Raw genomic sequence first — 15599 nt, 5'->3', positions numbered from 1 at the left:
ACACGTGTATTCGTCATTTTTATAGTAAGGAATAAACAGATAGGGATAACAGATGGTTCAGTTTTGACCTGGTGATGGAGGAATTGTAAGAAACAATATAGATGTAATACAATAGTTAAAGTTGTACTGTAGGGTGTGAAAAAATATTGATTCAGTTTGTGGAGGGTTGTTAAGTCTGTAAATTGATAGTTAACATGTAGGAGAGTGTTATGATAATTAATATGCAACTCAGGAAAAAATAATATTGTTTTTGTTAATAATAGAGGCCCATAAGATTCTGAGTCTCACAGAAAATAATTATACAGTTGACCAAGAAAAGAAAGAAATAAAATATTTCATACAATATCTGCAGAGGGAATACTTACAAATATATAGAATGACCAATCAGTTTGATAGATGAGGTGCAGAAGAATTGGAATCCAAATTCGCAGAATTTTTTTTTTTTTACGCTGATATTAATCTGCAGACAATTCCAAATAAAAAAAGATCAAACCTCCACAGAAACATGGAACAAAGCTGTAACATCACTCAAACCACTCATCATAACAAAAAGAAAATTGAGGTCCCACGAATATGACTGCCAAATTTATGTACCTTAGAATAATTCAATTCAACTGCAAAGATAGAGAACTGATAAAAAATTTAAAAAAACTGATCCAAAATTTTAACATGACAGACAACATTATAAATCTCTTCAAAATAAGTTGCCATGAAAAAGAGTCAACATTTTTTTATTGCAATTTCAATACACCACACTAATTTTGAAATAACATGTTTAATTCATTCAAAAGAAGGGGAAAAAAATTTTAGTTAGTTTATATAATTTTTTATACAGAGCTTTAAAATGCCTTGCTTGATTCATTCAAAAGTAGGGAAAAAAAAAGGATTTTCTAATCAAATTATCCTGTAGAGTTCAATGGTTTAGGTCACATGGACAAAAGTTAAATTGATCTTCAAATGACATGCTTAATTGACTGAAAAGCACAAAAAAAAAAAGGGAAACTCGGATTCCCAACCTGGAAAGTTGAATGCTTTATGTACGGGACGCGGAATCAGACCAACGGCTAAGAGCTTGTGTAAATGGAAGGAACAGATGAAGATCTGGAAACAGGGGCCTTGGAATTAAAGAATTGAGATCAAAGATGAAAGATTTAAATGGGAAAATTCGAAGAGAATGAACATGAATTACATACCTTAATTGGAAAAGGGCCTGCAAACACGCGGCAGCAAAAACCCTAAAATTGCAAGACCAATCTTTCCTGAAATAAACAACGTAATCGGCCCAAAAATAAGAAATCAGTCAACGCGAAAGACCAAGACTTGAATCTAACAAAAATGAATTTGAAAATTTTCTTGATAACCAAACAAAAAGTAAAATAACAGATGAAGAATCGCATCTAAAACGACGCGATTCGTTTGCAGAAGACGGCAGAAACAAACAGAACAACCAAATTTCTAAGCGATGAGATCGGATTGAAGAGAGAGACGGAAAGAAATAAGCAGAAAAAACGATGGCAATTGCAAACCCTTCCAGCGACTTCGGTGTGAAGAACGACGAAGAGCCAACCACGAAAGAGAGGGGCAGAGTTGCCAAATCACTGCACAATCCAGAAGACCAAAAAAATTTGCTCAGCAACACTGTTAATGAACAGTTAACTTCCGCTGAGTTTTAACTTTTAGTAAAGAAGGGACAATTTGATTGGCCATAGGAGAATTAAAGCCAGACCATAAACTAAAGAAAAAAGCCTCTCGGATAATTGGAATATGCAGTATGGTTTAGTGTATGGACAATGGACTCTCTCTTGGTATATAGATCAGTCATCATGCTTTTCTCCCTACCAACGAAGCAGCTTCGTAGTTACTACCTTTCGATGTGACTGTGATAAAGTGAATGATTAAAGTTGACACGAAACTTCTCATCTCTTTCGTTGCAATATCATTTCATCAAACAATTTGGTTTTTTGTTACCGACACGTTCTTTTTCCATACGCCACATATTCATAAATCTGATGATCTTGATGGGTCAATTCATTGTCTCATCACACTATCATTAGTTGGAAACCACTCAGCTACAATTATTTACCTTTTTCTTTCGTTTATATAATAAAATGATTCTTTGGACATTATTTTTTCCTCTTTCATGCAATGCGTACCGACGAAATGCAATTTCTTTTACATAAAACATATTAATTAGCACCATAAATATGAAGGAAATCAAATTAACCACTGACATGCCATCAAATGTGCATGTTTGGATTTTTACTTTTACACTATAAATCGATATAAAAAATTTCATGAAAGATTATGAAAGAATATAAAATACATAATAAATATGCATAAAACACAAAACACATGAAATATATATAAGAAACACATTCAATCTAAGTGTGGTACTGTTGTTAGTGTTTATAATAAATTTATGTTTACTAGTATATGGATATATAACATCGAATCTAAGTTGACAAAGAATGATTTGCTTCAATTATACCAAAAAAAATTAATTATCCTCATTTCACCAATTAATTGACAAGTAATTAATTAGTCATCATTTCACCATCTAAATCACTTAAATGAGGTTAATGTCTCGATTAGTCAAAAGAGCCATTGGGCTCAATATTCAATCCAACAAGTGGCTGTACAACCCACGTGGGTGGGGTCCCCTCCTGCAGAGGCTGGCCTTGTATGGGAGCCTGTGCTTCAATTTCCGTGTATGTGCTTTTAACGCATGGTTCTCCATTTTGCAGAAGTGGGCTACTATAATAATAGATCGGTATACAAGGGAGAATCCTCGCTGCATCCTCCTTACGAGGATTTCCGAAATCTTTAAATCATATTCGTTTATTTTATATCGTACGGTCAGAAATTATGTAATTTTTTAATTTAAAATTAAATATAAATCATACTTGACAAAAACTAGTCTCACAATGCACGATAAAGAGGATCTCCGAGATCCTCACAAAGAGGATCGACAAGGATCCTCTCTCTCAGTATAGAACTCGTCATTTCCAAAAGAGTAATGATAGAGAGACTAAATTTATATATTAAAATTGTAAACTAAATAATGTGTCACCAATAAAAAATGAGCACGTTTATCAATGTTTAAATAATAATCAAATTATCAATGGACTCTCTCTTGTAATATCAGCCCTCACTTTTCCTCCTACCTGGAGAGCAGTTTCCTACCTATTACCTTCACATGTGAATGTAATCAAGCTAAAAGAGAAAAAAATTTAGTGACAACTTCTTTTCAAAATTGATTTATACGAGCATTTTCATATATACCACCTTTTAATGTGAGAGTAATTTTCGTGACAACTTGATTTCATCAACAATGATTTATTTTTCTTTACTAACGCGCTCCTTTTTCACCTCATATCACCAGCACGATGCAATGCAACGTGATGCTACTATGTTCGTATGTCAAACCAATTTTGCACATAGAATAGTTACTTGAGTTGAATACTGCAACAAAAGCACTTTAGATTGTTAAGTGGTTTTCTTCACACCTTTTGTTTTTTTTTCTTTTGTACTCCCTTTTTTATTTGAGGGCGAACCTGAGCACAATGGAAAGGTTGCTCCATTGTGACCAAATGATCATGGATTCGAGCCGTGAAAACATCATCTTTGCAAAGCAAGAGTAAGGCTGCGTACGATAGATGTTCCTCCTCCGACCCTAGCAAAGCAGGGAGCCTTGTTGGCTTGTGACTCTCTTTTTACTTCTACTTAGAGGTTGACTCCAATGAAGTTCAGACTTGTTTATTTTGATTTTGTGATTTGTTTGGTGTTACACCCTTTGTCACACCACATGGGAGGAGACTTATGTTCTTCCTCTCTCATATGGATGCTACACACCACACACATTGTTCTCTCTAGTGTCTACATGTGTTTCTACTCTCAAACATTTTAAAAGCACTTCTAAACGAAAAGGCTTCTGACTCTTCTTTAATTTGCGGGCCTATTTTTAATTTTGGGCTTTGTTGTTAGGTTCGGCCCGGTTTCTAATATTCGAGCCCCACTTCTTGATATTTATCACCCCGTTTCCCGTTGGTATGACATTTACTATGAGAGGAATCACCGAAAATACAGTGAGGGACATCTTCGAACACATCAAGAATACAAGTCATAGTTCATACCATGACCTTTTATATAGCCTTTGGAATCCTCTTGGTATTGTTATAACCATTTTGTACTCATGCCCTTGTTGCTTTCTTTTTGATCACGTAGACGCCATAAAGGTATTTTGTTTTGACCATTTTCTGCTCTGGAGATCTAAAATGAAGCTGTTGTTGGTCTTCTAAAACGCAACTCTGGCTCACTTCGGGTTTTGGATGACTCTGAGGTATCTACAAGAAACTTTCATAAATACATATTAATTAGCACCACAAAACATAAACCTGCAGGAAATCAAATTAACCAGTCTGGCATGCCATACAACAATATATTTACGCTATAGGACATGAGAGGTTTAAACTAAGTTACATAAATAAATCCATATGAAACTCGTCATTTATGAAAGTCAAACTTAAAATCCTACAGGTATAAGTTCGACAACATAACTTAAAATTGGGGGAAAAAAACAATCCAGACTTTCAATTTGGGGAAAAAGAATACAGACTTTCAATTTTTTGTTTTTTGGTAAATAGACTTTCAATGTGGTTACTCATGACTTAGGAGAACCCCCATCCCATATAAAAGTTTTGATTGTGGATTGAAGCCAATGAACTAGAAACTGGAACAATCAATAAATTTTAATGGTATAATATGGTACCTACAAAATATAGAAAGAGTTCAGCATCCTAGGGCTACTTAACACATACAAAACATGTAAGTTAATCCGATGTGAGATTCATTCTCAAAAAGCTCTTTTATGTGTGGACAACACGAATCGGGTGACGTTGAGCTCGTATGATCGTTGGGCTTTGCACATGCGACAATCTGCTCTAATATCATGAAAGAAGTTGAGATTTCATCGTAAAATCAATTGCCAATATAAGAAATATTTCAATTACTTATAAACACATATAAAGTCACTTTTTTACCCGATGTAAAATTCACTCTCAACATCAGTAAGCCATTCAGAACTTAACATATGGATTTTCATTCACGTCATTTCATCTTAGAAAATGGTGAAGAATAAAATGTCTACATGTCTCCTGGATTGATGAAACCCAACTTTTCGTCAACAAAGTTTCCCAGTCAACTAAGTCACTACCCAAAATCAAAAGAACAACTTCCAGGACATTTCTTGGTATATGCAGTATTGTATGGACAATGGACTCTCTCTTGTTATATCAGTCCTCATGCTTTTCTTCCTACCTACGTTGCAGTTTCCTACCTACTACCTTCAAATGTGAATGTGATCAAGTTGAAAGAGATGAACTTTCGTAGCAATTTCATTTCAAAAGTGATTTCTATGAAGTATTTTCTAACAAACTACCCTTCAATGTGAGAGTAACTTTCATAACAACTTGCTTTCATCAACAATGATTTATCTTTTTTTACTGAAGCATTCCTTTTTCACCTCATGTCACCAGCATGATGCAATGCAACATGACACTACCATGTCCGTATGTCAAACCAATCTTGCACATAAAAAAGTTACTTGACTTGAAATATTGCAACAAAAGCACTTTAGATTGTTAAGTGGTTTTCTTCACACCTTTTTTTTTCTTTTGTACTCCATTTATTATTTGAGGGTGAATCTTGGCACAATGGAAATGTTGGTCTTTTGTGACCAAATGGTCATTGGTTTAAGTTATGGAAACAGCTTCTTTACAAAGCAAGAGTAAGGTTGCATACGTAAACGTTCCTCCGCCATCCCTTGCAAAGCTGCCGGGGAGCCTTGTTGGCTTGGTACTCCATTTTTTTTCCTACTTAGAGCTTGGCTCCAATAGAGTCCAGACTTGTTTCTTTTGATTTTGTGATTTGTTTGGTGTTAGAACTTTGTCACACCACATGGGATGGGAGGAGACTTATGTTCTTCCTCTTTTATATGGATGCTACACTAAACTACAGAAACAATGCATATTTTGGAAGATATTAATTTCTTCCAATCCTATTCCCGTCCTGTACGGCTGTGTGGTGGTGGAGAGTATTACTCTCCCACTTGATAACCTTTTTTTTTTTCTCCTTTTTTTTCACCTTTTGTAATGTGAGCAATTGGCGTCATTGCCAGAAAAGATGGACTTTTTTCACCCATGTCTTGGGACTTTGCTTACCAAGTGGTCCAGAACTGGAGCCACATTCGAAGAAATTCAGAAAGGAGAAATGCAATTATTATTATTTTTTTTTTTATAACAAACAATAGTATTTATACTAAGAGGTGAGGGAGTGGGTAAGGGATGGGCAAATACCCATTGGTTATGGGTAACCGCGGTTACCCACCCATTTAAATTAAACGGTTATGGTTATGAGTAACCGTTTAGATAAATAAAAGGTTATGAGTATAACCGTTTACCCGCGAAATTTAAATGAGCGGTTATGGATATTAACCGTGGTTATAAACGGGTAACCGTTTACCCATTTATTTTATATATGTAAATTTAACACAAATCATGTTCCTTATTTGACAAAACTTAGATCAATGTTATTGACTATAGTGCATGATTTATGTAGCTAATATAATATAGTTTTCCTTAACTACTTTAAATTTCATGGTCCATTATATATATTATGTTAATACACAGGCGATCAACGAGATCAACAGGGATTTCGCGTGGGGATTTATAATTTGTGCCTCTGGTCGTAGTTCTGTTGGTAGCAACAACTAATAACCGCGGTTACCCGCCCGCCATAACCGTTGCCCATCCCTAGAGTGGGCTAGTCATAATAATGTAGTTCAACTTCGCTTTTGACGAGAATCAAATCTATGACTCTTCAATTACAAGTAAAGAGAAATACCATTAGACCGTAATGCTAATTGGCAACACAGTAGTTGGTATTTATTTTTTAAAATGCCTATCCAAAGCCGATTATGTACATTTGATCTCCTTCAAGTCTCACAATTGAGGATGACACAGTGACTGCCCAATACCTGTTGTTTACTCGATAAAGCTACCAACCGGGAGTATAATGAAATGTTTGAGGAGAATGTACCTACAGGTCTATATTTCACTTTCGAATTTGGAATTGGAACTGAGACCAAAAAGGGGACCAATACAACATGGAAGAACAATAAACCGAACAACTCTATTTTCCCGACTTCAAGTGTTTATGCTAAAATGCACTTTCGAAAATACTTTCAAACCTTTTAAAAGCACTTCTAAACAAAATGGTCTTGACTCTTCTTTAATTGGCGGGCCTATTTTTATTTTGGGCTTTGTTGTTAGGCTCGGCCCGATTTCTGATAGCTCGACGTCTTGACATTTATCATCCGGATAATGTTGAGGAGGCTAAATTTGGAGACAAAATTTTAAAAACTAAATGACATGAAAGTTGATGATTGACTTATTATTTAAGCGTTGATAAAAATGCTCATTCATATTGGTGACACATCATTTAATTTATAAATTTTGGGTAAATTACATAAAACTACCTCAATTATTGGGTCTGTCACAGTTTTATACCTCGTCTTTTAAAAATTTCAATGTCATACCTCATCTACAATTTTTTTACAATTTCATACATTCCGTCAGTTTTCTTTCAATTCTTCCATTAAATAGTGACGTGGCTTGTGATGAGGTTCACTATCTATTAAAAAATTAATTAAATATTAAAAAATTAAAAAACACTTTTTTTTTTGCATGGGGACCCACCCCTTTTTCCCTCACTTTCTTCCCCCTCCCGTCTTCCCCAAACCCAAACCCAGATCCCACCCACCCTTTCCAACAATCCCATCCACCACACCCAACCCAAACCCAAAACCCCGCCGGCATTACTCCGGCTCCAACCATTGTCGACTGCATCATCTTTAGCATCAATTCCACCTTCTCGCTCACTTTTCTTCTCTGCGCGGACCCGAGTTTGCGACCGTTGCAGTGAACGGTCCAAATGGGGACGGATCAGAGAGGGCAATCAGCGAGCTGAGGCCAGTCTGACTCATCGAATTTGAGGGTCACGTAAACGAGCCTGAATCGCATCTCGTTAACTAGTTGGTGGGTCGAGACCGAGAGCTCGAAGATGAGGGTGGGTTTGGTGGAGAGGCGTGGCCGCGGCGGTGGCCGAAGATTGTGCCGATGACCATGGATTTTGAGGGGCGGGTCTGTTGGGGCAAAATCGCCACGCCGTCATTTGGGGGGGGGGGGGGGGCGAGGTGGATGAAGACGAGAGGGGGAAGAAAGGATGAGGGGATAAAGGGTAGTTCCCATGCAAAAACAAAATTAGATGATTTTTTTTTTAAAGTTATTATTTAATTAATTATTTAATATTTTATTAATTTTTAAGAGAGAGTGGGTCCTGTCTCGAACCACGTCACTATTTAACAGAATAATTGACAGAACACTGACAGAATGTATGAAATTATGAAAAATTCGTAGATGAGGCATGGCATTGATTTTTTTTTTAAAACGGGGTATGAAATTGTGACTAACCCAATAATTAAGGTAATTTTATGTAATTTATCCATAAATTTTGTTTCCAAATTTGTATCGGTTAAATTTTGCAATCCAAGAAAAGTAGTATCTTTGTCACCACTAGGAATTCTCTGGATTGTTCTAGATCGAAAATGTGAATTTTTATGATCGGTAATGATTCTGATTGATTTGGCTTCTGTTGTTCTTAGAGTGGAGGTTAGTAAGTGAAGATGATGCCGGGGACACCAGCAACTCCGTCGGCTAAAGCTACGAAGGACTCCGTGCTCCACTCCGGGTGGCTCAAAAGTCAGCGAGGAGAAAATTTTGGTTACCGTTCGTTTGAGGCCGCTGAACAGGCGAGAGCAGGCAATGTATGATCTTATAGCTTGGGACTGCTTGGATGGGCCACTGTAGTTTTCAAAAATCCGAATCATGAGCGGCCTTCAAACCCGTACACCTTTGGTAGGCAGTACATGAAAACTTTTGTATTCTTCTTGTGCTTTCGCTAATCTTATTTTGTTCGCTGCTGAATTCTGTCAACCGCACAGAGGTTTCGATGTGTGAAAATAATTTGATGTACCATATTGTAATTTTTGGTACATTCCTTTTTGTTTTCTTCGGAGTCAAGTTTCTGAGAGAGTAAAAGTAACTCATTTGTTGTGATTTAAATGCGACAGATAAGGTTTTTGGCCCGATGTGCTCAACTCAGAAGGTTTATGAGGAAGGAGCCAAGGATGTTGCTTTATCTGCACTCACATGAATGAACGGTAACTGAATATCTAGCTACTAACTCGTAGACTTCTATGTCATTATATCTTGTGCAACATGGTCTTCTGCCGATTCTAAGTTGCCACATTTTCTTTTGACAGCTACAATTTTTGCTTACGGGCAGACTAGTAGTGGTAAGACATTTACCATGAGAGGAATCACCAAAAATACAGTGAGGGACATCTTCGAACACATCAAGAATGTAAGTTGTTTGTACTATATATTGGGCTTCAGTATTTAGGCCTCAGAACCTAGCCCATTATGTATGTAGGAGGTGAAGGAAACCCTTATTCTATAAAAGGGATCCTTCACCTTCACTGGAAGGGAACAAAACAGATAGCAAAGGAGAGCAAATAGAGCAAACACTGCCTCTATAGCCTCCATGTATATTGTAACCTTCATTTACATAGTGAAACAGAATCGACACCAGTGTGGACGTAGCCCAACTTGGATGAACCACGATATATCTTTGGATAGAATTAAGGTTATTCCGGTCATTTATTATATAAATTCGATGAATTTGAGGCTTATCAAACGACTTTACGGCACAATTGTTGCATATTTTGGTAAATATCGATTGTTATGATCGAATTCAGATTTCGATTCTGTTACATGTATGTGAATGTGTGCTGATTGGATTCAAAAACAGGTGAGAAGACAATCTCCTTTGTGTCTTCATGATGTGTTGCAAAGTTTTCAAGGAACGCCGCTTCTTGCACCTGCAGTGAAGGGATAACTAACTTATTTGAAAGGTTTCTTCTTCTTGCCGGTGGGTCAAAGGCAGATGCGAGTGAAGGACCCAAGGGAGCCCAGGAAGTCTTGTATGTTTTGGATGCTTTGAAAGAGTGCCTGTTTCTTGTGTCAATCAAGTGCAAAACCAACGTCCTCAAGTACTACAAAACTCTTTTGGAACTGCGCCAACCACTTGTTACAAAGCGCATAACAGATAGTTTGAATATACTTTGTCTCAATCCATCGGCAGACGTTTCTCCTGAAGTGTTGCTCGATCTATTATGCTCATTAGCTCTATCTGTCTCTACGAATGAGACGTCTGTGGATGGCATGACATTTACAGCTCGCTTGCTTGGTACTGGAATGGGGAAAGTTTATTCCCTTAATAGGCAAATACGTGTAGTTAAACTCCCTCTTGTATTCAATGCGCTTAAAGGTATGTAATGTTTTGTCCTCCATTGACTTTAGCTGCGTATGTTTTACCTTCTTATTCGTTAAAGAAATCTTCGTCTAAGTTCCTGTCTATATCTGTTCTATTGTAGAAAGCAAAACTCAAAAAGTTCTGTCGTGTTTTTTCTTTGATTTTGGCAGATGTGTTGGCTTCTGAGCATGAAGAATACAATTTTTGCTAGATGCTTGTTTGTTGATAAATTTTGCATGATTAGTATTTTGTGAAGTTGAAAATAATTATTTTTGCACCTTTTACAGTCCACAATTGGTGAGTTCGCTTCAATACCAGATAAAGAAGTTGTATCAAGGTACTTTAGAAGTACATTGATGAAGCTCTTAAAGGTTACAGAAGAGGCTAGGAAAGCAGAAAGTTCTAGAGATTCTAATACCACAAGGTACATCTTTTATTTATTTATTTTATTTTATTTTTTGTTTTTATGTCTATTATGTTTAGTTCTTCATTTTTGTTTTTATAGCTGACCTGACATTAATTCTTCGATCTTAACTGCAGGGCACAACTATTTGACTTGGCAGTCTCACTTCTACCTGACTTCGCAGTCTCCTTGTCCAAATTGGCCATGCTTGTGGAGATGAGGAGACTGGCGGGAAGAGAGAAAACCTGCAGCAGTTTTTTAACATGGTACTAGATATTGTTTCAGACACTGCTGCGGTTTTTTACTGATATTCTTTTGGCTATAATTGGTCTTCTGTGGGAAAGCAGAAATTGATATAAATTTGCAGCATGTCTAAGCTTAATCTTATGGTCACAGGTAGCTGGGGGGCTAGCTGGTGAAACTCCTCAAATGATCAGTGCTGCGATGAAGGGCTTAGCTAGGTTGGCTTATGAGTTTTCTGACCTTGTTTCAAGTGCCAGCAATTTACTCCCATCCACATTTCTCCACCTTCAGAGAAAGAACAAAGAAATAATTAAAGTTTGTTCCCTTCTCTTTTGGATCAGCATTTCGGCGTTATCAGTTATTTTGAGTGCACTGCTTGATAAATCATTGACCTATTTGTTATTTCTTTTTTGCAGGCTAATTTGGGCTTGTTGAAGGTATTAGTAGCCAAATCACAAGCCGAGGGGTTGCAGTTGCATTTGAAAAGTATGGTGGAAGGCTTGCTGAAGTGGCAAGATGCTACTAAAACCCTTTTCAAAGCCAAGGTGGTTTCCTTGTCAGTATGTTTGTGACACTATTCAGACACTGAGTTCAATTGGTTTAATGAACTTCCCCAAGTTCTTATCACTTGCTGTTCAAAACCAAATATTTTTTCAGGTTAAACTTCTTCTAGAAATGCTCGTCAAGAAATGTGGGCTTGATGCTGTTAAGGCTGTGATGCCTCAAGAGCATATGAAACTACTTACGAACATACGGAAGGTTTGTCGATAGGCATCTGCTAGAGTGAATATTCCAGGGGTACTTACTACTAGTTTCTGATCTTCCCTTTTCTTGTTGAACACAGCTCAAGGAACGAAAAGAGAAGAAGATGGGTTCTAAATCTGAGGAAGCTAGATCTCAAGTGTCCAAAGCAAATACATCCAGGTCTCACTCTTTCATAATTTAAAAGTTAAATACATGCGTGAGCACAACTCGCATGTTTGCTTATTTATTCTTATTGTAAAGACATATCACATATGTATCATGTATGTATTTGCCATTGAAATTTTTACATCTCATTTTTAACTCATATGCATATATATATATATATATATATATATATATATATATATATATATATATATATATTTTGTAATCTTCATGTTCTCTAACATATTGTTATTTTCTATCTTCTTTTCAGGCTAAGCAGGTGGAAACATACAAAAATCTTTTCTGATTTTGATGACGAAGAAACCGAGGATAGCAATGCAGATTATATGGATGCCAAAACAATCTCGGGCAGGCGTGGCAAGGCTTCCACACAGTTCAAATCTAAAGCATCTTCATTACGGTAGGTTGTATGTGATGTTCATATTGCAATGTTTAGATAACTACACTTTGCATCAATCATGATCTTGGTAGCTAGTAGTGTTCGTTGGATCATATCTGATGGTCTAGAAATGTTACGCAAAGAGTATGCCAGCAAGAAGGCTGGTGGGGATTTGAAGAGGAAGGACAAGCTTGAACCATGTGCATATTGGAAATAAAAGAATAAATGAATCTAACATAGTTATTGGACGCATTACACTATCCCAAGGGCGTGATGCTTTGGTCGATCATTGTTTCTTTGTGACAGTGCTCTGCATGCCACAAAGCCTCCCATTCCTCCAGTAATTGCATAAGAACAAGATTATTGTACGTGCAACTCCGAGTAAAACTAAGAAATAACATTTGCAAAGAATGGCAGCAAAACCAAGAGGTATCATCACTGAATCTGAACCCCCACAGAGCATAAAGTCCTGCGTAAGATTTCAAAGAAAATTGTATATCAGTTATTATAATATACTTAAAGTACAGAAGCTGCTTGTAGGAATACTTACTGCTTTGGCTTTAATGATATCATTTGCCGAATTCAAAGTACAGAAGCTGCTTGTCCCAAAATCAGATTTTGTGGAGCATTATGAGATTATCTGGCTTGGAATTTAATTTCTGTGAAAATAATCTTTTGCGTTTACAAGATGTTTTACTACAGGAGAGGGTTACTGATACAGTGTCTTAAATTAACAGATAAACAACATAAACAAGTCCAGTTCTGAAATCAGAGAAACTAGTTTTCGTGCATCTCCACCAAAAATGACATTTGGTCGATTACAAACTCTAAACCATGCTTGCTAAAAACATCAAATTGAAGACAAACCGGTAGAAAGATCTTTCAATGTTCCGCGAAAAGTGTACATAAAATTAAGCCACAGAACACTGGGCTTACCTTCATGCCACCCATTGTTGAGCCAATGAAAACCACACATTTTGCTTTATCTAACGTCTCCATGACTTCTATTGCTGGAAACTGGGTGCAATCAAAAGCTTCTATCTCACTAATGACTAATGCCACGAACTCCCTCAAGCAAATTATTGTAGAAAACATCAGAATCATGACCGAGTAGGGTCACCACACTCGTTCCTGTCACAACCACTCGCCTCTGTCTTGTTAATTCTTCAGTAGATTTCACAGCTACAGCCATGGTTTCCCCTATATTTCCACCGACAACAATTATATATACTACGTGCATGTCAGATAATGTATGCGATCGCGATATCAATGTGACAAAGTCAAGGGTGAGAAACGTTCAATGCAACCTCCAATCTTCAACGATTACCGAATTTTATTTATTTATTTATTTATTTTTGAAATTCATTGAAAGACCAAATGGTCGAAGAGATATACACAAAAGAGAGATCAAGAGGTTCTTCAAACTAAGAACAAAATCCATTACAAAGAAGTGTCGAGCGGGCTAGACGGTGTGCTGCTTCATTCGCTTGGCGGCATATATGGGCGATGAGGTTGAGGGATTGATCGTTGAAATGAGGCATTCTCTAACCCTTGGAGAAAGATAAACAACAAATTCACAGTCCTGCTAAGTTCATAAACATATAAACATGATGGAGCTCCAGCATTAGCCCCACACTTTAAAATTTGCAATACACACAATGGTTGCCAAATCTCTGTACACTAAAACACAAAATATATTTCATAGAACTTCACTAGTTTTGAATCATTTCAAGAAGAGACAAAAACTCAAACCTCAACAAACCTAACAAAAAAACAAGCAAACCAAAATTTTAAAATTCCAACCATGGCCTCAATAGACTTGTTAGTTAACCAGACCAAAACTATAAAGTGACACCATCTATAAAAACTTTTAATTGATTTTAGATCCGTAAAAATTAATTTATGCATTTCTGAACGATCAATTTCACAATTCATGCACTTTTGCAAGATTACTTTCAAATTTTATTTGCACTTTTGTAAGATCAATTCCAAAATTTCTACAAGATCAATTTTAAAATTCCAACACTTTGAAAAGATCAGTTTCAAAATTTTCAGTACTAGTAAAGATAATGATGTAGGAGGAGGAATAGAGAGAAGTACGAAGAGAGAAGAGAAAGAAAAATACACAGAAGAAGGTGGAGAGAGAGAAAGAGAGACATGGGTAGGAAGGAGAAGAAAGAGAGATAGAAATGGACCAAGAAGAAAAAAAAAGGACATAAAACTAAAACGTATAAATAAGAATATAGAGATTTAGAGTAAAATTGTTAACGGAAAAGCAACTAAAAAATAATCATGACATCGCATATCACGTGAATAAGTTTAATCTCTCTCTCAAATAAATAAAAAACTTAGTCTCTCTTAAAAAATATGTAGTCTTATCTAAATTACATGTTAACAAAATCTCTCTCTCAAAAAAAAAATGTAATCTTTTATCACAAAATAAAATCATAATAGTAACGTAATTTTGAATAAACAAAATTTTTACGTTTTTTTTTTCCTTCACCCACCCACATTAACCTAACATATATCTAAGGGCTTATTTGATATTGGATTTGAGTCTAAAGTTTTTAATTCAAAAACAATTTTTAAGTTTTAAGGTAAAAATACATGTTTGGTAGGCCCATTTTGCAAAACTAGACTTAAATTTTTTTTAAAAACAGCCCATTATAATTTGAAAACAACAAAAGTCAGGGTTTTTTTTTAACGAGTTCAGTTCCTGTGCCGCGATGGAGGTCTGAGCTGTGCTGCGCAGACCATGATCCGGCGTTGCGCCTCACCAACAACGAACTACCAAGGATAAAGACGAACAGGTAATCCCTTTTTTCGAGTTTCTGGGTCTTGGAGACTGCAATTCCTCAATCCAATTCGAAGAGACCCATTTCACCTTGCATATTTGTGACTCGATTTCGGATTTAATTTTCTGTAACTCTCTCTCTCTTGTTTTCTGTATTATCTGTTTGTGTTGAATTGCATGAATGTTTGATTGTTTGTATAATTGGTCAATTTTGTGTTTTTATTGGTGGTTTTGGAGGTCTGTTGCAGCTGGGTTTATTGGGTTTCTTTAGAATTAGGCAACTATTGGGAAAATTGGGGGAAAATGTTGCAAAATTTCTTTAGAATTAGCCACCTTCGGTTCGAGGTATGGAAATCTCGAACTTGGAATCTACTTGGAGTGATGGGTTTATCTGGAATTTACTTGGAGGCCCTGCAATT

At 36.3% G+C, this 15599-nt stretch overlaps 4 protein-coding genes and 1 long non-coding RNA gene across 48 annotated transcripts in view; 3 read left to right on the top strand and 2 right to left on the bottom strand.

Annotated features, from left to right (window-relative positions):
• Positions 1-15599, top strand: part of LOC103453840 (uncharacterized) — a 111571-nt gene that overhangs the window by 7009 nt on the left and 88963 nt on the right. For 6 of the 22 annotated variants that reach the window (XR_011572694.1, XR_011572693.1, XR_011572675.1 and 3 more), the window contains exon 1: positions 15067-15196. The exons of 2 other annotated variants lie outside the window; for them this stretch is intronic. The gene's annotated coding sequence lies outside the window, so the exon portion shown is untranslated. Of the gene's footprint in view, positions 1-15054; positions 15197-15599 lie in introns of those variants that run through there. 14 more of the 22 variants (XR_011572658.1, XM_070807393.1, XM_070807392.1 and 11 more) reach the window with 8 other exon arrangements.
• The window catches only part of LOC103453800 (disease resistance protein RPV1-like), an 88414-nt gene that overhangs the window by 11421 nt on the left and 61394 nt on the right, over positions 1-15599 (bottom strand). For 9 of the 22 annotated variants that reach the window (XR_011572636.1, XR_011572637.1, XR_011572631.1 and 6 more), the window contains exons 1-3: positions 1194-1851; positions 1017-1101; positions 366-460 (exon numbers count right to left, since the gene is read on the bottom strand). The exons of 7 other annotated variants lie outside the window; for them this stretch is intronic. The gene's annotated coding sequence lies outside the window, so the exon portion shown is untranslated. Of the gene's footprint in view, positions 1-234; positions 461-1016; positions 1116-1193; positions 1898-15599 lie in introns of those variants that run through there. 6 more of the 22 variants (XR_003767031.2, XR_011572639.1, XR_011572643.1 and 3 more) reach the window with 5 other exon arrangements.
• Positions 1-15599, top strand: part of LOC139189147 (uncharacterized) — a 63433-nt gene that overhangs the window by 8408 nt on the left and 39426 nt on the right. The gene's annotated exons all lie outside the window — the stretch shown is intronic.
• On the top strand, positions 10755-12638 carry LOC139189135 (ribosomal RNA-processing protein 12-like). Of its 2 annotated transcripts, none has more exons than XM_070807436.1 (8): positions 10755-10855; positions 10972-11100; positions 11231-11392; positions 11494-11622; positions 11735-11836; positions 11922-12001; positions 12258-12407; positions 12540-12638. In XM_070807436.1, exons 2-8 carry the CDS (start codon positions 11098-11100, stop codon positions 12601-12603), a joined length of 690 nt encoding a protein of 229 aa, XP_070663537.1. In that variant the 5' UTR covers positions 10755-10855; positions 10972-11097; the 3' UTR covers positions 12604-12638. The 2 variants fall into 2 exon arrangements, with proteins under 2 accessions (XP_070663537.1, XP_070663544.1); XM_070807443.1 differs by having other exon boundaries at positions 12530-12638.
• Positions 12565-15599, bottom strand: part of LOC103451427 (3-oxoacyl-[acyl-carrier-protein] synthase II, chloroplastic-like) — a 27928-nt gene continuing 24893 nt past the window's right edge. Inside the window, exon 4 of the mRNA XM_029089334.2 lies at positions 12565-12721. The gene's annotated coding sequence lies outside the window, so the exon portion shown is untranslated. The remainder of the gene's footprint in view (positions 12722-15599) is intronic.

This window comes from Malus domestica, chromosome 02 (assembly GCF_042453785.1).
Source record: "Malus domestica chromosome 02, GDT2T_hap1".
Classification (NCBI taxonomy): domain Eukaryota; kingdom Viridiplantae; phylum Streptophyta; class Magnoliopsida; order Rosales; family Rosaceae; genus Malus; species Malus domestica.
Note: the sequence above shows the minus strand (reverse complement) of the source record. Positions and strands in the feature narration are given on the sequence as shown.

What these genes read in the sequence shown, in the direction of transcription:
- LOC139189135 (XM_070807436.1), top strand. An exon ending in TACTTACGAACATACGGAAG is followed by an intron (nt 11,837 to 11,921) that starts GTTTGTCGATAG and finishes TGTTGAACACAG; the next exon opens with CTCAAGGAACGAAAAGAGAA. An exon ending in TCTAAAGCATCTTCATTACG is followed by an intron (nt 12,408 to 12,539) that starts GTAGGTTGTATG and finishes AGAGTATGCCAG; the next exon opens with CAAGAAGGCTGGTGGGGATT.